This window comes from Gymnoscopelus braueri (assembly GCF_963280865.1).
Source record: "Gymnoscopelus braueri genome assembly, chromosome: 6".
NCBI lineage: Eukaryota > Metazoa > Chordata > Actinopteri > Myctophiformes > Myctophidae > Gymnoscopelus > Gymnoscopelus braueri.
Genome location: NC_137607.1, coordinates 29,767,508 through 29,788,644, shown reverse-complemented (window position 1 = coordinate 29,788,644; position 21,137 = coordinate 29,767,508). Strand labels below are relative to the sequence as shown.

The following is a 21,137-nucleotide window of genomic DNA, read 5'->3' as shown; positions in this document are numbered from 1 at the left end:
GGGAGAACTGGCCAGTGACATCACCGCAAGGAAGTGTTTCTCTGATCAGAAAAAAGCTTCCTCTTCTCAGGGGCCTCTGAGCTGAATAACCAGCCGGTGATATCACCGCACGAATAATATGCGAGGCCGCTTCATTAGAATCACACTGCATTGGGGGCGCCTCTTAAACTACTTAAAACATGAGGGAGGGTGAGGGAGCGGGTTGGGCTCATTATCATTATGGGAGCATTTCATGCTATTGTGCTATCAGCATCATTGTTGTTTGTTTTCTAAAAAAGCCAATAAAATGTTTATTAAAAAAACATATTCCAGATGCTATTGTATTTATGTATTTATTTCATTATAACATTCTTCTTTCTCTTCAGTAGCACCGCAACATTGACATTTAGATGCAGACGGAGATGGCGTATTCATAAATTTGTTTATAAAATTGTTGATTATTTCGGGCTGTAGCCTGACCCTGAATGACGGATGAAGGGTACAGAGGGCAGCAGCCTGTTTAGGGGGGACTAGTCCCTGGCCACGAGCGGTCACTTGCCCCCTGGCCCCTCTAAGCCAAACAAACATGAGACCCAGACATGCCAGAACTTAACTACACAAACTATACGTTACAGCCTGGGCTCTTCGCTGCCAGGCACGTGGGAGGCGAGCACCATATTCCATCGCTATAAGGGAGAACGCATATGTGGTAGTGGTCGCTGCATTATTTCTTTCCAATTGCCTTTCCTTCTCTCTCTCTCTCTCTCTCGCTCTCTCATCTTTCTCTCTGATTTATACTGTACACAATTGTGCTGTTTCCACTCCCTATGTGCAGCGGTTTGGGGCTGCTCAGCCATCGCTGTGTTGGCATAATATTTCAAACGCCTCCACATGGGGAGAGTTTGTTTCTGTTTAGGGATGTAAACCATGACTCAATGACTAGAGCGCGTGTGTTTACGGCTGTGCGATTGCGTTGAGTGATTTTGTGTGTGTGTGTGTGTGCGCGCGTTGCGTGTAAATACACGTTCCCGCTGCGTACTTGTCTATCTCGATGCCCAGTGGGTTGCTGGGTCGCAGGGAGAGGGGGGAGATGCCTTTGTTGCGGTCCGTCCTCATGTCGAGGTAGTTCATCTCGTCCACCCACACAGCCGACTGGTCCAGGATACCTGTGGGACAGAGCAGGGCCACGGGCACAGCCCACATCACTCACATCCTGCAACACATCCCAGATGTCTACACGCACGCACCATCATTATATAAACACACACACTCCCTGAGACATGCACGAACAAAGACCGAGGCAGCGGCGGGGGAAGCAGAATAAGAGGGGGTGTTCATGTTGGCGGCCACAATTGCCCGCTACATCTTATTAACCCCACTATATGTACAATGTACAGTTAGAGAATTTACGCCCGATTTATACCTGGTTGCGCGCTGGTATCACGCACCCAGATCAGCAGATCTACTAGCGCACAACACGTCACATTGTGATCTTGTGGATCATATAAATCAGCCCTTAACCCTTTAAGACCGGGAACGCATCTGTGTCATTTTAGATTTCTTTGGGCTATTCAAAAATAGCAGATATACAAGCTCATCGCGTGGCACCAAGTGCCGCGCTATGAGCTTGTCGATCTGCTATTTTTGAAAAATCGTGCAAATCTTTGAATATTTTTTTTTTTTAAAGAGAACATTTTTTAACTCAAATGCTCCTGGGGGGAGTGGTCCCTGGAACAACATATTTTGAGATGGGGGTCCGAGGCCAAATACAAATAATTTTGGGGGTCCTTGACATGAAGGTTTTGTTCCAGGGACCCCCAGAAGCAAAGATTTTAGTTAAAAATGTAGTTTAAAAATATTATATATTCAAAGATTTGCACAAATTTTCACCATCTTTCATGAATGGCAGATCTACAAGCTCACAGCGCGGCACTCTGTCCCACGCTATGAGCTTGTACATCTGCTATTTTTGAATAGCCAAAAGAAATCTAAAAATGACGCAGATGCGTTCCCGGTCTTAAAGGGTTAAGGCGCCGTTTGACTGCCGTCGTCGTCCAGGGTCTTACCAATCTTCTCCTGCCGGAGCAGCTTGAAGGACACCGTGGAGGTGCCGTGGCCACCGGACTTGGTGGTGACGATGATCTCTCCCTTGTCGTCCTTGGCGGGGCCCACGCGGCACACTATCTTGCTGGCCGACATCCACTCTGCCGTCAGCAGGCAGTTGTGGCCACAGATGGACAGGCCTGAGAGGGAGAGAGAGAAGAGGGTCAAGAGACTATAAAACTGGCAATGTGGACACACACGTGACAGGACAAAATAAACAGGCTGGAGTTGCCATAAACACAAAACGGACAATTACAGAGACAAGAGGCTACCACTTTGGAGAGAGTTGGTTTTTTTTCAGTTTGTTTGTTTGTTTTGGTTTGGTGTTTTATGAGTGAATTTCGTGTCAACCAGTCACTGGACGTATAGGGATGAGGAGGGTCAAAGGTCAAGTTGGGGGGTTCACAGCGGGCCCCCCGACCCTCGTCGTCTCACTCAGCCCCATCAGCGTTTCAGCAGCGCTAACGGTTGTCACTTCACTGCTAAGTGGCTCATTACTGGCACACCGTGTGCACGTCTGTGCGCGTACGGTGTACGTCTGTCATCCACCTTGCTTTAAGACCCTCTTGAAACCTCTTTGGCCACTAGAAGACAGAGTTTAACCACTTGAGCCCCATTTCATACGTTCAAGAATAGTGAAAATAGCTCATCTACAACGCATTGCATTGTGACAATTTTTGAAAATGTTGTTGAAAGTGGTTAACCCATTCAATCCCGGGACGCATCTCTGCCATTTTTTTATTTCTTTGGCTATTCAAAAATAGCAGATCTACAAGCTCATAGCGCAGCACCGAGTGCCGCGCTATGAGCTTGTAGATCTGCTTCTTTTTTTTTTAATCGTGAAAATGAGTGCAAATCATTAAATATATAATATTTTTAAAAGCAAACATTTGTAAAATATTTTGTTCCAGTGACCCCCCAGAAGCAAAGATTTGAGTTACAATGTTCGCTTTGAAAATATATATACTCGAAGATTTGCACAACAGATCTACAAGCGCTATGAGCTTGTATATCTGCTATTTTTGAATAGCCAAAGAAATCTAAAAATGACAGAGATGCGTCGACGGATTGAATGGGTTAAGAAGTGGCTAGGGAGAAAACGAGTGAGATGTTCCCCCAAGGTTTCCAGCCGAGAGGTTCTTGTACAGTAGAAAACCTTCACGCCTGTACAATCAAACATAAAAAAGCCTGCATGGCCTGATCAACAAATAGTCCATAAAACCGTGAATAATATGGCCATTAGAGCCCATTTCCTGCCTCTGTTCTCCACCAGCCACTTTGTACTTTGAACACATACGTTTACACACACACACAAAAAAACGGTGCATATCTAATTGGCTAATTCCAGACTCTGGGGACATTCATGGTCAGAAATAGACCTTGGCCAGGACCCGGCTTGCCAAGTATGGAACACTCAAGGGAGTGTGTGTGTGTGTGTGTGTGTGTGTGTGTGTGTGTGTGTGTGTGTGTGTGTGTGTGTGTGTGTGTGTGTGTGTGTGTGTGTGTGTGTGTGTGTGTGTGTGTTGAGAGAGAGAGAGAGAGAGAGAGAGAGAGACGACCATGCTCTGGGATGATCCTCCTCTCTCCACTCAAGCCAGAGAAACAGGCTAGCGGAAGAATTGCAGAACGTGAGGGAAAATATCCACATAGAACAGCGGGCAACCGAAGCCCATAATGGGAACAAGACGGGGATATTCCATCTGTGTGGCTTCTTGGAATTAAAAGAACAAAAGGAAATCTATATTTTCTCATTGTGTGTGTTAATTCATGTTCAAACTCTCAATCCAGTCCTGGTCATAGTATTTTCAGCATCCACAAATCCAACAGTGTGTGTGAGACAATGAAGGCACACAAAAATACCTAATTTATACTCAGTCACGTTGTTGTATAGTGTTGTGTAGCAGATCTACAAGCTCTGAGTTTGTAGATCGTCTTGTAGATCGGCCATTTTCAGCGAGTGACACAGTTGACACAGACGAAGTATTGATCAGGCTTAAACCCTGTGTACACCGAGTCCAACAGACGCAGAGTCCAACAAACAACAATATTTTAAAATGAACACCCTCTTCTCTATGACCTCCTGCATAGTGCATACCTACTCCGAAATTGCTGTCTGAAGAGGGCTGTGATGGTGTGTAATTTTTTAATCAAACCCAGTTTGATTCCTGTCTTTTTGTTTTTAGATGCATTAAAAAACGATTGAATTTTTAAAAATTGCACCAGATTTTGTGTGCAAGGGCCTTTAATTGGGAGGGCATCAGAAGACAGAGGGTCCCTTTGCACCAAAAAAGAAAAAATATATTAAATATATCTCAGTGTTACATCTTTTGTCGGACATAGTTATGTTAAAAATATTAATGCAGCTAGAGCTGGACAATTTTTTATCATTGAGCTGCTTTTTATAACATAAATAACATTTTTCTCTCTCCAAACAGAATAACTGCTTGAAATTTGCATTGGTCATAAACGTGAAATTGTGAATTAATTATATTTTTGCTTTGGTATAAGGTTTATCACTGTGATAATTAAATAATAATTAATTGGTAATTAAAATAATTAGTAAAGCAGAGTCTCTCCCCTCTCTCCCCTTGGTTTCCTGTCTCTACACTAAAACATAAAAATGCTGAAGAAATAACAAATATGTAATTACAGTACAAGCAAACATTTTTAAAAACAAGCAAAACGAAACATTAATCATTTTTGCCACGTACGTCTAGCGGTGTGATTTATTTATGAAAATCATGGTATAATGCAGCAAAATTATTTTTAAAAATGATATACTGTATTAGGATAAGGATATTTTATTGTCATTCCAGAACATTTTATTATATGAAGGGAATGAAATGAGGTAGTCCGGTCCTGGTGCAGCTTAGTCATGATTCATGAACCCTTTTTTCGTCTTATAAATACTAAATAGTAGTGTTAAATATATAAATATGAGTCTAATGGTATTATATATATTTAGATTATAGAATTAAGTTAAAAAGTACAATTTAAAGAAAATACTGGGAAAATGAAATAGAAGACTTAATAAAATATAGCTAAATAGAACACTACAGAGACATATTGAATTACATTCTTATTACTCTTAATAAAATTCTTCTGATTCAAACCTGTCAAAAATGTTTTATAAAATAAAAATCTTCATTATACTAATTTCTACTCAGTTTACAGTCCAAAGTGTTACAAAAGTACCATTAGACCCGTGAAAAACCCATTCTCATTTGTAATTCTTATCACAAGCAGACACAAAATAAAGAAGGGCCTCTGTCCGATTATGTATCAGCTAAACACAAACAAACCGTAAACCAGTTTAATTTTAACCATGTGGACTCTATGGCTTGTTGCTGTGAATTTGACTGATGTTACATAATATCCCTGATACTTGAACAGAACAAATAAATAATTCAATGTCTCTCCTTCAGTCACTCAGCAGCAGTAGACACACAAAACAAATGCTTAACACGCAAATCAATTGCACGATGATTGCTTCCATTATCCATATCCAAATGAGTGCAATTTTTAGACCACAACATAGTGAAACTAAGAACATAATTAGGACATGTAGCAAAGCCTCAGACCCGTCACACCCACTGAGCTACCAAAAGAAAGGAAAAGGACAAATACATAGATATAGACAGTGTCAATAGGCTGGTTATAAACAGGGGGCTTTCCTTTTAAAATCAATGTAACTGTGCATCTTAAAGCCATATGCCATTTTGCATTAAACAAGTGTTCTGTCTGTGTGTGTGTGTGTGTGTGTGTGTGTGTGTGTGTGTGTGTGTGTGTGTGTGTGTGTGTGTGGTCAGTTGATTGATTATAAGTTTATTACCGATGAGGTCTGCGGGGCCGCTGCCCAGGTTTTCTCCACGGATGGTGACTTTGGTCCAGGCCGTGCCCTCGTTGGGCGAGAGGCCCGTGACCATGGGGGGTTGGCGGGCACGAGACATGGTGTACTCCTAAGGCCAGTAGCAAAACAGGAATGCCCGGCTCCTTTAGCTGGGAAGAGACAGAAATACACAACAGGATAAAGTCATTAACACAAAGCTAGCACATCAGGAATTAAGAACTACAGTACAGTATATGCATGGAATATGAGGAAGGATCAGATTCAATATTATTATTAAGTCATAACTCTGTAAAGGACAGGCATAGCAGAGGCAGAAATTATTAGTTGTAGGGCTGCAATCGATTAAATTCATCTATCGACTAATTAAATAATCGAGAAGTTTATTTTTGTTATACATCAACAAACTGACACCATTTTTTTATAACCAACTAACTCGATTAGTCTGATTAAACACTTAAGCTGAAGCTCTATTTTATACTTCATCGTACAACAGTGTCCTGCGATCATTTTATTAAAATCTGCAGTTGCACCCCTAATTAGTTGGTTACATAAATCACCTTTAGCGGTGCACTTGTGAGTGTAGTTTTCCTACTACCCTCACAAGGTCTTCAGGTCTATTTGCTTTTTGGCCACGGCGGTTTTTCAATCCCAAGACTTCCCATCTGCTTTCATGATGCTCAATTAGCTGCCAGAGTTGATTGCAGTGCAAATGAACCTACCCAGCCCCAGCATGAAAAAATAATTAAAAGAATACCGGCATTTGGCTGGTGGCTAGTGTTAATTTCCCCACCCTGAAGGTCTTCCAACAATACGCTGCGGTGGTTATCTCTCAGATAATAGGAAAAATAGAGCAGGGAGCCAAGTATGAAGGAGCAGGGAGACAGGGAGAGCAGAGAGGAGAGGAAGAATGTAAACCTCACGGCGAAGGATAAATAAACCTGGCCTCCCTCAATCATTTCCACATAAGCCTACACACTACAACACAGAGTGACCATGGTGCGTTTAAGGTACCAGCACAGAGGGAGAGCGGCCCATGTAAATCAGTTCAAGTGTAGGGCTGAGTAAGGGAAGAGACACGGAACGATTTAGCTGAGCTACGGCCAATTCCAAATGAAAAAAAAAAGGGGGAAAAAATCCTAAAAGGATGTATTTCACCAGCACAGATGTTTGCTAATAAATTACTGCCAGGTCTTGCTAGGGCTGACCAAACTACGGCCTCCGAAAGCAGCTCTCTTGCCACGAGGCCAAAACACGTCCTCCGCAAACAATGCGGGCGTTCACACAGATTGGACCTGAAGCAAGTTCAGCACAGTGTCGGTGACGCCCGCACATGCCTCGCTGCTCCATCAGCTGATCACTATGCAAGTGTAGACTTAACCACTTAAACCCTATTTACTTGGTTGACCGTAGTCCGCCATGTCTCTATACCAGGCCCCCCTCCTATTTTCACACGACACTAAATATCTTTGCCAATAATAATGTTGCAACGCGACTACTACTTTCGCTGAATGTTCACCCCAGAATAGGGACGCTAGGGTTCAAGTGGTTTTTAAGACCAAAGAGGCAGTATAAACAGAAAAGCAAAGCCCCCACCGCCCACACTCCCCAGAACGTCAAATAGTCCAACTAAAATGACTATCATTACCTTCAGGTCTATTTTTCTAAATAACAGCACTCTTGATTGTGCTGGATATTTAATACATTCATATGTGGTTACAGAGCATCGCAGAGCAGCTCGGCGGTGGGAGACACCAGGTGTTCCACACAGGCGGAACCGTCCTGGGAGGGAGGGTGGGTGGGGGGCAGCTCTCTGACACTGGCTCTCCACGTAGTACCCCATAACGTCCAGAAGAGATGGGGTGATAACTCCCGGGGAGGTTGGGCAGTAAGGGGGGGGGGGGGGATAACTTGTGTAGCCCCCCCACGCCGCACAGTGCTTGTTAGGAGGAAACGGAGGGGCGGGGGTTGTGACATGGAGAAGATAAGAGGTTAACAGGCCTGAAACGAGTGCTCGCTCTGTCCTTCATCAATCCCATATGTTTGGAGTGGGAGCGAGTTAGAGGGCTGGGCTCTTATTTTGTAAAGAGCGAGCATTCTAACTGCAACCGGTATGTTTCCAAGAGTGTTTCTAGTTCCCCCCACCCTCCCACCCAACACACAAAAGTCTTGGAAGTACACGTGCACAAACACACAAATAGCCTGCCTATGTGCACACACACACACACACACACACACACACACACACACACACACACACACACACACACACACACACACACACACACACACACACACACACACACACACACACACACACACACACACACACACACACACACACACACACACACACACACACACACACACACACACACACACACACACACACAGGCTGGGCAGAATGACAGCTCAGCGAGGTTTGCGTGCGAGGGGCCCGAACTGGCGCTGTGTGGTCTATGCGAGTGTGTGGAAGGATCTGCGGAGAGGTCTGGGCAGTGTGTGTGTGTGTGTGTGAGACTGTATGTGTGTGTATATATGTGTGTGCGTGTGGTCTGGGTGTGTGGTCTCTGGCGCGGGCCTGGGGAGAGCCTGCTGACGGCTGGGATGAGAAAAGAGCCGCTGTGTTTACTTTACTCTGGGGGCTGTGCATGGACACGGGAACACTGCCCAGACCCCTCTCTGTAACACACACGTACACACGTACGTACACTACACACACACACACACACACACACACACACACAGAGAGCAGGCAAAAGCGTAAGCCTCACATCACACAACATCAGGAATACCCTGCAATAGAGAGGTAACAATTAATTACCTTACAGCCTAAACGTAGCCCTTGGCCTGAACGAGGCAGCATTTCTCCACATTTTTATCATAAACATATTTCTGATGTTCCAACTGGAAGTGGGAGACATTTTGTAGTCATAAGACATAGTGTGTTCACCCTCTAGGTGGCATCAGAGGATCCCCTTAAGTTCGTAGGCTACTTGTTTCCATCATTATGACTTGTGTTTTGTAGTGACCTAAGGATTTTGTAGGTTACACCAAAGTAATGATGAAACCAGCGATATCAACCAACAGCTGTGCTGAAGGATGAATGGTAGATGTGATAAAAACAGCTCGTCACAAATGCAGTTATGATAGTAACAGTGCAAGGTAATATAATTCTCGATCAAATAGTAGTCGTTTTGTCACTTTTGTTCTTGCATGGATGGTCTCTCTGGTCACTCAGTCACACTCTTTATGGTCAATTCAGTTAAGAATTTTCAATTACAACATTATTGGCTTGACCGTCACAAATTAGACTATTGCCAAAGCATTAAAAAATACATTCAATTTAATGTATTTTTCGTTTATTATATTATATAATTACAGAAATTATCTCATTAAAAACGCAATATAGCAAATGCTGTGTGTTAAATGATTGATCGGTTCTGTCATTGTTTGTCACCTTTCTCTATGGTCTTTCGACATTGTTTCTCTCTATTTCTCTCTCCCTGGATCGTTCTCTCTCTCTCTCGCTCTCTGGTCTTCCTCTCATAATTGACAAGTTTGTTTTCCTTGGAGGCTGACTAATAAACAGTGGGGCCGTCTCTACTCTGTGCGGCGGTAGCCGTGGACCTCATAAAATCTGGGCACTTCTTAGCGAGCGCGGCTAACAAGCTTTGTACGCCGGTGGGTGCACGGCTGTGCAGAATGCCTCCATTCATCTAACACCTAAACAATGCCCCGGAAGCTAATGTAAACCACTGCATTTTCAATTACCAAAACATACACCGAAAATTGTCCCATGGGGTCTAGTCTAGACGGAGGCGGCAATGGATTAAGGCATTAACTAAATATATCATTTAATATAATAATATTATATATAATTTCAAAACGGCCAAATAAGGTGAGAGTGAGACATTGTGAAACGTCTATACAATCACAGCCTGATTTGTAAAATGCTGTTACACAGACAACTTGAGACAAGTGAGCTCAACTCAATGTTCTTGTTGATAATGACATGAGTTCCAGGTTAGGCCGTGTGGTTGGTTTTCCCCTGCTGTTGAGGTCAATGCAGGGGACGTGGTGTGGCGGGGCTGAGACAGGAGGTGGTAGCACATACAGCAGGAGGTTGACTTCACGCAGCTCAAAGAGATTTATCTGCCCACTCATCTGCAACTAAACTTCACTTCTATCCTGCATGTAGTGTCCTCTCCTCCCAAAGCCTTGCCGGACGAGGTCAATGAATGACAGAATAGAGGAGGGACGGGGGGTGTTCAACTTTACTGCCAATAGAGGGACCCCGATGAGGGACACTGAGCTGGACCAAACATCAATTTACCAATGAGATGTGCCTTGAGCAGACCAAAGGTGAACTTTATCCACATGACCTGCTACGACAACACTTGGCAGTGTGTCCATCCCATGAATGAGGCGTTCATGCCTTAGATCATAAGGAGGCCTGAGCTCAAAGGTCCCCCTCCGTCTCTGACTAACATGTGGCAGTGATTGGCAGATCAGTGTGTGTGTGTGTGTGTGTGTGTGTGTGTGAGAGCGAGTGTGTGAGAGCGAGAGAGATGGCCCTAGCGGGCACAAAGGGACTCTTTCAGACAACTCATCACCCCCCCTGCGCCCCCACCTACATGTCTCCATCAGTGCAGCTAACGTACCCCCATGCTAACACCGTCGCACTCAGTGCCCCCCAAACACTACACAAACACCAGATTCCTTCAAAGATCTCCCCCTCTCCACCCTGAATGCACAGAGCTGGCCAAACATCACCTGGCCTGATCACACGGCCGTGCGGGGCACAGCTTCAAACAATCCCCTCCTCAGTGCTCCCTCACACCCAGGTCAGCGCTCGCCTTAGAGTGCTGGTCTTCACTGTGGAAAGAAATGGCAAAAACGGTCCTGCGTGTTTTGTGAATAACTTTAGGCTAATCTGTGGAGACTGAGACCATACACACTTAGAATTGTACTAAAATTCTAAGTGCTAATTTGGCCATTTCTAACACTGAGTGTGTACAAAATGGAACCAAATGGAACCGTAAAAAACTGTAGTTTTGTACACTGAGACTCTAGTTAACTTAACACTGAGGATTACATGGACTGAGGAAATATTGTGTAGGTTTTAACATGCAAAACAGATAGCGTGGCCGACGAATAGCAATTTCAGTCAAAGGACGAATGATTTTCTATGTTTCAGAGCGGACGCTGCAACCGCTGGACAGTCTCTCAGTTCTAACAACATGACTCAGCATTTCCTCTGTGAGCATCCAGTCTCAACATGGGGCTTGCTGGAGTGTCTGTCCAGAGAGACAGAGTGGGAGAAAGAGAGGGGGTGTGGAGGGAGAGGGAGAGAGGGAGAGGAAGAGAGAGCGAGAGAAAGAAAGAGAGAGATGTTGTCTGCCTCTGGCTCTCTCTCCGTTACCGTCTGTACTCGGGGTTTGTTATCCTTGGGCTTGGGCTGTTTGTCTGTTTGTTGGTCTCGAATTGCATTTCACATTTGGGCGTGCATGGCATGCACTGATTTCTCATTTTAGAATCCTGGAACAATAAACAGATCTATGGAGTTTAGGCCCATGAATGCAGGCAGATGTTTTCAGTGGGCTTAGCGACTGGAGACAGGCAGCTCTGCTGAATGACATGGCAAATAGAGACAGGGGATTAAGCCTTCATAACCCGTGCTGGGTCGCCACCACTACCTCTGCTGCTTTGCATAGGAAAACACATCAACAGCGTGAGAACCATACTCACAGGAGCTCACAAACTAGCATAAAATTACAAACACTGTTGCCTATAAGACCAATAAACAGCTTCACTAATTTGCAATTTCATACCCCACTGAAAAACAATGTTAAGAAGTACAGTAAATATTAAAAGTTAGTATGTACAGTTAATATTGGAGCCTTTTTTAGGAGCCACTGTTACCCTTTCACACTCTCTAGCCTCAGTCTGTCTGTCTGTCTGTCTGTCTGTCTGTCTGTCTGTCTGTCTCCAGATCAAGTGTGGTCCATCCAGGTCTGTGGTCTGACTGGGTCATGGAAACGGGATTGTGAAAACCAGTGGTCCAGCAAGCCTGTCAGCAGGGTGGGTGGGTGGTTGGTGGGGGCTACCAGGTGGGGGAGAGTGGGAAACATGGACAGGGGTGAGAGAGAAGTGCCACTTCACAAACAAGGCAGGGCCCTGACCGCCCCCGTCGCTCAGCTCACCCCGGGCTCCACCACGGAGCAGTGCCGCTGAGAAAGAGCCACGAAAATATAACCCCACTGCATTCCACCAAAACAAACAAGCAGGGCCACCCAAATTTTCCAATTAGAGCCCTGCGAGGGGGTGGAGGTGGGGGCAGGAAATGGCCTTGTGTAGCCTTAAGTCCCCCTTCCCCCAGCGGAGGGGTACTGTCAGTCAGAGAGAGGCGGAGGACGAGGAACGCTGGGACGAGGGGTGGAGGTATAGAGGACTCGAGAGAACCTCACACAGGGGACTCGTCATTGGTCCGAATGATGGCTCAATGACAGCTTGATCCGGCGGACACTGTACCCGCCTACTTGTCAATCAATTCCTCTCGCATATAATCAATCAGTTAAACAAACACACATGGTAAGGTGATGTTTTCCCTAAAAAGGCCTAATTAAAGAAAGCTTGCTACAACAATATTTGACAAAGACACACAGGAGCTGGAGTGCTAGGGCTTTAGTCTGTGTTCTGTTCAAAAACATTACACTTAAGAAGCTCAACACAGAGAAGTGTTAGTGGTAATATTAGACTTGTTGACAGTGACTAACACTAGTCCACCACTGTGTGATAACAGGCAAGGGTTTTACTTCCATTAAATACCTAGTATTTTAAGCTTTAGATCTACTGGGAAATAGCTGTATCTGCACTTGCTCTAAGACCACAGCTGAAACAGTGCTCTGTTCATCTCTTTCACATGCTGTGTTTCATTCTCATGCAGGGTAAGGGTTTATGCACCCATATTAACAGGCGTGCAAACACACACACAGTATGAATTGTGTGTACTCCGACGGGTAACCGGGACGCTCGCCCTCAAAGTACACTCACCCCCATTTTTTCGAGGACCTGCTTGCCCCCCCCCCCCCCCCCCCAACCCCCGGTTTAACGGAGGTTAAGGTTAGGAATAAGTTTAGGGTTAGGTATAGTTTTACTGAGGTTACGTTTAGGAATAAGGTTAGCTTTAGGCATAGTTTTACTGAGGTTACGTTTAGGAATACCGGGTGGCGACCGTTCCGAGGTCACCGGATTGGACCGGGGCCGAGTGTGTTTTGGGGGCGAGCGTTCTTTTATTCCTCCGACCTACTTACTTAAACATAAAATATAACAACCCAACACCTCTTTATAATGGCAAAATGCAAACCATTCTGTTTTTTAAATACAACATTTGAAAATGTGGAGTACACCCAACAATTAAATTTACAACTTCAACTTGAATTAAATCAATGATATATTGCATAGCCTACTTATGAACAACACAACAACTGATACTATTAGCAACAATAAATATTTACATCATTGGTAAAAGTTTGTTGGCTGTCAATTTGAGATATAGGCTAGATTCATAAAGACAAATCAGATAGTTCTGCACTGAAACTGGGTTTGTTTGTGCTGCATTGGTTTTGCTGCAGCTGCATGCATTTGGGTGCAGCCTGTGACTGTATTACGTAAACTACAACAATCCTTGGTAGGATATAATCACGCAGTAACTGCACCTAATAAAAATAAAAATGAATATTTCAGTAAACCTTCTAAACTACTAACCTATGCCCATTTGCCCAGAACACACTCCAACCTGAACAAGGACGCACACATAGGAACGTTATACGTAATGACAGCTCAGCAGTGGTGTAAAGTAACTAAGTGCATGTACTCAAGTACTGTACTTAAGTAAAATTTAGGTATTTTTTACTTTACTGGAGTATTTCCAATTTTCAATACTTTTACTTCTACTCCACTGCATCAGAGGCAAATATTGTACTTTTACTCCACTACAAGGATTTTGATTATTATTACAAAACATAAATTAACCACTTCAGCCTATGGCTATTTGAAAATAGCCGATCTACAAGCTCACATGTAGATCTGCTCATTTCAAAAGAGTCTTTATGCATTTTAGACATTTGATATCTTGTGAACCAGGACATTCTGCATAATGAGTGCTTTAATTTTGTACTTTATATATTTTGATACCGCTATACTTTTGTACTTTTACTCAAGTACATTTTTAATTCCGGACTTTCACTTGTAGCAGAGTATTTCTACATGGTATTGATACTTTTTCCACCACTGCAGTTAGCACATTAACTTGTGAGCTGTCTTGACATAGCATTGCATCTATAAACATGATGGCCTAGGTTAATTTTATATCTAAGGAGCGAGTGACAACAAGCCTCCAAACAACAACACAGGGTCTGGAGACTGCAGTAGTATTGTATATTGTCATTAAATGTTTCCATTAATTTAATACACAGGACCCCAATTGAAACAAGCCATAGTGATTTATTGGGTTTTAATCCTTTTAGAAGACCTTTTATAGAACTGTACTTTCTGTGCTTTTATTTTACAAACTGTTAATAAAGTAATCAATCAATCAATCAATCAACCAATCAGAGACTGAGAGGAGACGCTGCTGTGTTGACAGTTCTGACAGCTACCGTTGTTGTCGCTAGCTATAGGCTAATCTGTGTTAGCATGTCCTCACGAGACCTGAAAAGACGGTTAAATTGTAAACCTAAAAGGACAGTAGTCTCACCTGTTTCTGGGGAAACGCGCCGACGTTCTTTATCTAATTAGTTTTAAAGATGTCTTACTAAAAATGATAACTTACAGTTGTTAGAAACGACTGCAGCTGAAATGCAGCCAGCTGTTTTTTTCCTGCTTCCTCTGTAAACTTCCGGTAGTCAAAGCCAGTGTTGCCAGGTTTTGTGATTGAAATAAGCAACCAGGTCTAGGAAAACAAGCCCAATAGAAGCATGAGCACTGTTTACTGCGGCTATTTGACAATAGCCGATCTACAAGCTCACAAGGCGTCGCATCGCAACGCGTAGTGAGCTTGTAGAGCTGATATTTAAAAAAAAAACTCTTGAAATAACATGTGGCATTAGGGCATATTTTGAATATTCTTTGAAACATTCTAATAATACATGCTCCCTGGGGCCTGGGCAAAAAACATGAAAATATTGGTTTAAAAAGTAATTAATTAATTTTAAAGTACATTTTAAAACCAGCCCAAAAAACCACAACCCGTCGCAACTACCAATACTTACAAGCAACTTTACAGAAAAATAAGCCCAAAGTCGCTTATAATAAGCCGACATGGCAACACTGATCCCCTCCCCTCCCTGTCATGATAACCTGGTGGAAGATGAATATATATGATGATGATAATAATAATAATAATAATAATAATACTAATAATAATAATACTAATAATAATAATAATTTAAAAATAATAATAATAATAATAATAATAATAATAAGGGTAACAATAATCATGAAGCCTTATGTCCCATTGGGGACGAAGAGGAGTAAGTAACAATAATCATAATAATAATAATAATGTGCAGACTGAGTATATCTAAGTATATATGTATTTGTAAACCTGAAATTGTTATGCTGTGTTCACACTGGCAGCTACAAAGATACACAGGGCTGCCATGTGCCAAACCTCTGGGATCCTGCTTCTGCACTCCTGGATTGTCATTTCTCCTGGATTTCGCTTGGATTTAGTATCAAGCTCCAAAAATTCACCAGAACACAGGAAATGACATCTATGTAAAAAAAATAATTGGGGGGTGTGGTCAGTGTATGCAATCATACAGAGATATTCACTTTTAAATAATGAGGTGAGGCTACAGTTCATTGACTATCAAATGATGGTAAAAAAAATTAAAAACATACCTCTAAGAGAAACTCTAGGGCAAGGGTCGGCAAGTAAGTTCGGGCCTCGGGCCAAACTTTTTCAAATACATTAGATGGTGGGCCAGAACACAATCTATGGCTAATTTAGGACCTGGAACTTGCAACAAACAACCATATATAAAATAATATCTGTATTGTTATAAAAGTTACTACATAAAGATGTGGTATAACAATTGATAGAAAAGCATGTGGAATCAAATGGTGCACACATAAATGCTTATGTAGTAATCCTTTTTGTGCAGGCGTCATCCTTGAATGTTTCACTTAGATGGTATTTAGTGAACATTTTATCTGGAGACAGAGAGTAGCTACTCCTTTTTGAACAAGAGCTCTTACATGGTTCAAGGTCTCTTAGAATGGAGAGAAACAACGTATCATTTAAGGCATGTGAAACACAGCTTTGGTGTGTTTTTTAAACGTGAGAGGAGTTTTCCATCCAAAGTCTCAAGAGGAAAGTTAACAGTGAAAACATAACATTCAAAGAATGGAAATAGAACTATTTGTTCATCATATCTGATGTAATCAATTCAAAGGTATTGTTGCCTACCACTGCTCTAGGGGGTTTGCACTTCCGTGATTTTTAATATTATCCTCTAAAAACACATTCTAGAGCGTTGGACTGTACAAAAATGTTGACTAATTACTTGACCAATTATCCCAAACCCCCCCCCCCCCTCTCCTGGATTCTGACAGTCTAATGTTGGCAGCCCTGTACCACTCATGTTCAACAGAAGCCAGCGACGATACAAAGATACATCCAGCATTTGTAGCTGCAACAAAATCTACAACAGCTACAAAGCTACAAAGTTGAGCTGGTTTCAACTTCAGATACAAAGATACAAAGCTACAAAAATTATGTGTAGCTTTGTATCTTTGTATCTTTTGTATCTGCCAGTGTGAACGCAGCATAACTATGGTTTTTGAGGTATCATTAAGATGTTACATTTATGCAATGATCGAGATTTATTTATTTTTAAATTTGGTTGTATTTTGAGTTTGTAACTGTTCCGTATGTTATGTAATATAATGTATTATCTGTGTGGACCCCAGGAAGAGTAGCTGCTGCTAAGGTAATGGGGATCCAAATAAACAATAAACAATATATTATAATAATAATAATAATCAATCGTAATGGATGTGTAATCAATGTGTATAAATAAGCATAACAACTCAGATTAATTGTATCTAAGGACTGACATTTTTGTCATATTTTAACAAATTAAAAGCTTATTAACGCTCTAAATTTAAAGCTTTAAATTAAAAATGTAATGCACGATAAATACTCTGAATATGTTTTATGTTTTACACATTTATTTATGTCTTACATTACTTTGTGCTTTATAACATACAAAATGAATAGTTTAAAAGGATGTAGCCTATTTCATTTAAGATTCAGAAACAAAGCTATATCATTTTATTGATTAACCCCTTAAACCCCAGCATCCGTATTGTGGGGAAAGCTTTCGCAGAAAAATACCCGATCGTCAAAGCTAATGTTGTGAGCTTGTCGATCTGCTATTTTCTGCGAAAGCTTTCCCCACAATAACAGAAAACAGAAAAGACACTAGTAAAGAGCCCCAAGGTACTCCGGTCAACCATATGGGGTTTAAGTGGTTAAAATACGTTTTCCTACACATTTATGTATAGGTCTTACGTGACTTTGTGCTTTATTACATGCAAAAATAATAGTTTAAAAGGATGTAGCCTATATTATTTAAGATTCAGAAACAAAGCTATACTGTGTCTTGACATTTTGTCAATGAAAAGCAAATGGATTATGCCTTTATTGTATCTTTCCGTACCTTCATTGTATCTTTCCATGTGCAATATTCAATCCCGTTAACTCTCAAAACAAAACACCTTGTTGACCTTGGCATGGCAACCTTTTATTTCCCATGGAGATTATGTTTGTGATAAAAAAAGATAAACATCCCGTTGTGCTACCTTCTTCCTCACAGACCTAGTAACCTACAGCACAGCACAGCGAACAATACTATTATATAATACTTATCTCCAGATCAGATTGACACGGTCTGAATGAATGCCTCAGTAAAACACTTCATGTCCAACTTTCTCCCCAGTTTTATACTCTCGTCAGATTGTAATCAGATCCCCTCCCCTTTATCATGGCTCAATCCTTCACATACTGTACTATGTGCTCTGCATCTTGCACTATGGATATTGTATACTGTATATATTATGTCACGATGATTGCGTAATTATTTCTACCATCATATTCTATATCTTCAACCCGTAAATAACTCTGCTCAAAACAGAGCACAAACAGGCTGCTATGTTATTCTCCCACCCTAGTATGTACGTTCTCTTTATATGCTGCTAGTTCTTTTACCTGTTTGTTTGTAGTATTATTATTATTATCATCATTATATTATTGTATTATAACCTGTTATTTTTTAGCTTATTTGTTTAATGATATATATAGCATATTGTTAGCACAGTCTGAGGAGCATGTCACACCAACATTTCACTGCACATAATAATGAGTGAGTGAGTAAGTGAGTGAGTGAGTGAGTGAGTGAGTGAGTGAGTGAGTGAGTGAGTGAGTGAGTGAGTGACAAAAAAACTCTTGAATGTTGAATCTATTTCTGTGGAAGACATTTGTCCTCTGCATATGACCCATCCTTGCTAGATCATCAATGTACAGTAGATGATCTGTTGGTGATCTGCATTGGGCAGCCACTGAGCAGCATTCAGGTAACAGGCAGCTCTAATCTGCTAACATGAGACTAATCAGTCTCATATTGTAAAACATCTTTGCCTAAATCAAAGCTATTCTTGGGTTGTACAGTACTTGTAAATTGCTCTGGATAAGAAGTTTCTTTAAATACGTAGGCCTACAATGAATTTGTAAATGTCATGTGAATTGCCTTGAGAGTAAATACAGCACAGTCAACTGGGGAATTTGGCCCTCTGAAGTGTTACTGTAGATGTCCTCACGTCAGAGGGAGAGTGTGAGAGTGCCAAGTCCCGGTGGGAGATCGCCCTTTTCCTTTCTTTTCACAGTGTATCACCAAGGCATTTCCACTTGTTCTGGGAAAGGCGCAGCATCATTAGAGCTGCCACAGAGACCACCCAGGCTCACACTAGAATACTGATACCAGTACATTTATCTCACCAAATTGTGCAGGGCAGAAAGAATTTCTGTGATAAGGCAAGGCCCAGTCCTTGGGGAAACAGTATTTTCCAATTAGACAGGGTTAATCTGATCATTGAGGGATCAAACTGTGATTTGGGCGGTTGGCCACTAATCAGTGCAGATGCTCATGCGGCACAGGGGCTATTTGTCTATATAAACACCAACTGAGGCCTTAAGGACTTTGGTCACAGTCCCAGGGGTACAGCAGCCCTCGTCGATGACGGAGAACGAAACATTGACATATCATGCATGCCAGCTATTTAACCTAGAACAGAACCCTCTATTTGCAGCTAATGGAGCCCTCAAGGGGGTTTTCTTTCAGTCTCATGACAGATATAAAGAAACATTTGCACGCGAGATATCACAGAGGATTCTGGGAGAAACACGACGCCAGGTCACAGCTGTCCGTGCGCAATGTTGGTTTCACGCCCAGTTATCCACCCTGGCCAGCTTGTGGTTTCATAGACCACAGAATCATACTCTCATTGTCCTCTGCTGACTGGATTGGCATCTAGCGGGCAAGATGGCATGTCTTTTAATAGAGGAGCATGTCTCTTTGGGCAGGTGTTGGAGGTGGTGTGCTCCTGCGGGGGGACAGCGATGGGGCCTTGATCCTCACTGTGACCTCCTACACACCGTGATCCTCACATCCCGTAATGGCACACGCTGCGCTGGTACCATAGCTCATCCTCGAACCCTATTGTTCATTGTTTGTCTCCTCCAGTTTTTTTTCCCATGGGCCCCTGGCCAGCGAGAGGAAAAGGTCACTGTAAATATTGCACTCAAACCCCCCCCCACCCCCCAAACCCCACCACCTCCCCCCCACCAAGCTCCTGAAGAGGGAACAGGCGACCAGTGGGTGAGCACTTCCTTCCTTGTGGGGGGGCATTTCAACTGTAGTCCGAGCCAAAAGGCGACATCAAACACGCATGAATCTATCAATGTCAAAGATCACTACAGTGAGATCATATGGCTGGTCTTGACGTTACAATAACCTGTATGTATGTGTGTCTAACATGGGTGTAACATAGCACGGAGACAGCAATATCTACACATCTGGAACAGTGTGTGCTCAAAAGGTGCCATTAAAAGTTCCTACAAGGGATCAGGAACCACATCCAGGACAGGTGATCATACACGTGAAATGCAGAATGTTCACGTCTTTGTTTTGCGTGTGCAAATATCTTCAGTGTGATAGAATGTCGACCGTGCCTGTCAGACAGCTACTGTTTTCTTAGTCACTGTAACTGAACAAAATGTGCAATAACATAATTTCTAATGACAAGGCACGAACCCAATCCCTGGTGCTAACTTGCAACTTACAAGACACACAAAATATGGATTCCTGGGGAAATTAAGTGAGGCTCAGCAACCCATGACCCATGTGTGACTAATCTCCAGCCTGTAGCACTGCTGTTAATATAAGACAGGGAGATTTTAAATAAACCCCTGATATTTGGGTTTGTTTTGCTTCAGAGTGGTGCTCCACCTCCTGCAGCTCCTCTTCCCAGACGAGTCCAGTTCCCTGGGCTCGGAGCTTGGGCTCCGGAAATCCAGGCCTGTGCCAGGCTTAGCTTGGAAAAGCATGGCGATGGACACAATGGAGGAGAGAGAGTTAGCGCGGGAACTGAGAAGGCCTTTCAGTCTGATTGCTGACACACTGTTCGTAATGGCTGGAGAACACACCTTAAGTGAAGATGGATGGAGACATGGAGGGAGGTAGGAGGGATATTTTCCTAAGGTAGCAGCAAAATACATGACATACCCCGAGTGCAGCGGTTCCCAACCGGTTCTGGACCAGGACCCGCCTGAAAATCTCAAAAGCATTCGCAAAGATACACTTTGAGTTCCTATTTAGCAGCAAAACTAATTTGTCAAGCTTTTAAAGAAAAAAAAAACAGAACACTAGAAACAGATTTCTAGTGTTATATTATCAATAGTTTTTGCCAATTATTTGGGGACCCACTTGCAATATCATCACAGGCACAGCCCACAAGTTGGGAATCGCTGCCTTAAGGTCCTTGCACACTGGTGCGTCTTTTCGTTGCGTTTTTTTTACAACAATGAATTTTTTTTAAAAAACAATGAAAAAAAATAAAACGCAACGAAAAGACGCACCAG

At 42.5% G+C, this 21,137-nt stretch overlaps 1 protein-coding gene across 6 annotated transcripts in view; it reads right to left on the bottom strand.

Annotated features, from left to right (window-relative positions):
- The window catches only part of exoc2 (exocyst complex component 2), a 55,356-nt gene that overhangs the window by 33,617 nt on the left and 602 nt on the right, over positions 1-21,137 (bottom strand). For 2 of the 6 annotated variants that reach the window (XM_080430025.1, XM_080430030.1), the window contains exons 1-4: positions 14,691-14,835; positions 5,915-6,081; positions 2,046-2,222; positions 1,019-1,145 (exon numbers count right to left, since the gene is read on the bottom strand). In XM_080430025.1, coding sequence (XP_080286151.1) covers positions 1,019-1,145; positions 2,046-2,222; positions 5,915-6,032 — 422 coding nt within the window. In that variant the 5' untranslated portion in view covers positions 6,033-6,081; positions 14,691-14,835. Of the gene's footprint in view, positions 1-1,018; positions 1,146-2,045; positions 2,223-5,914; positions 6,082-7,577; positions 7,720-10,705; positions 10,888-14,690; positions 14,849-21,137 lie in introns of those variants that run through there. The other 4 variants (XM_080430026.1, XM_080430029.1, XM_080430027.1 and 1 more) reach the window with 4 other exon arrangements.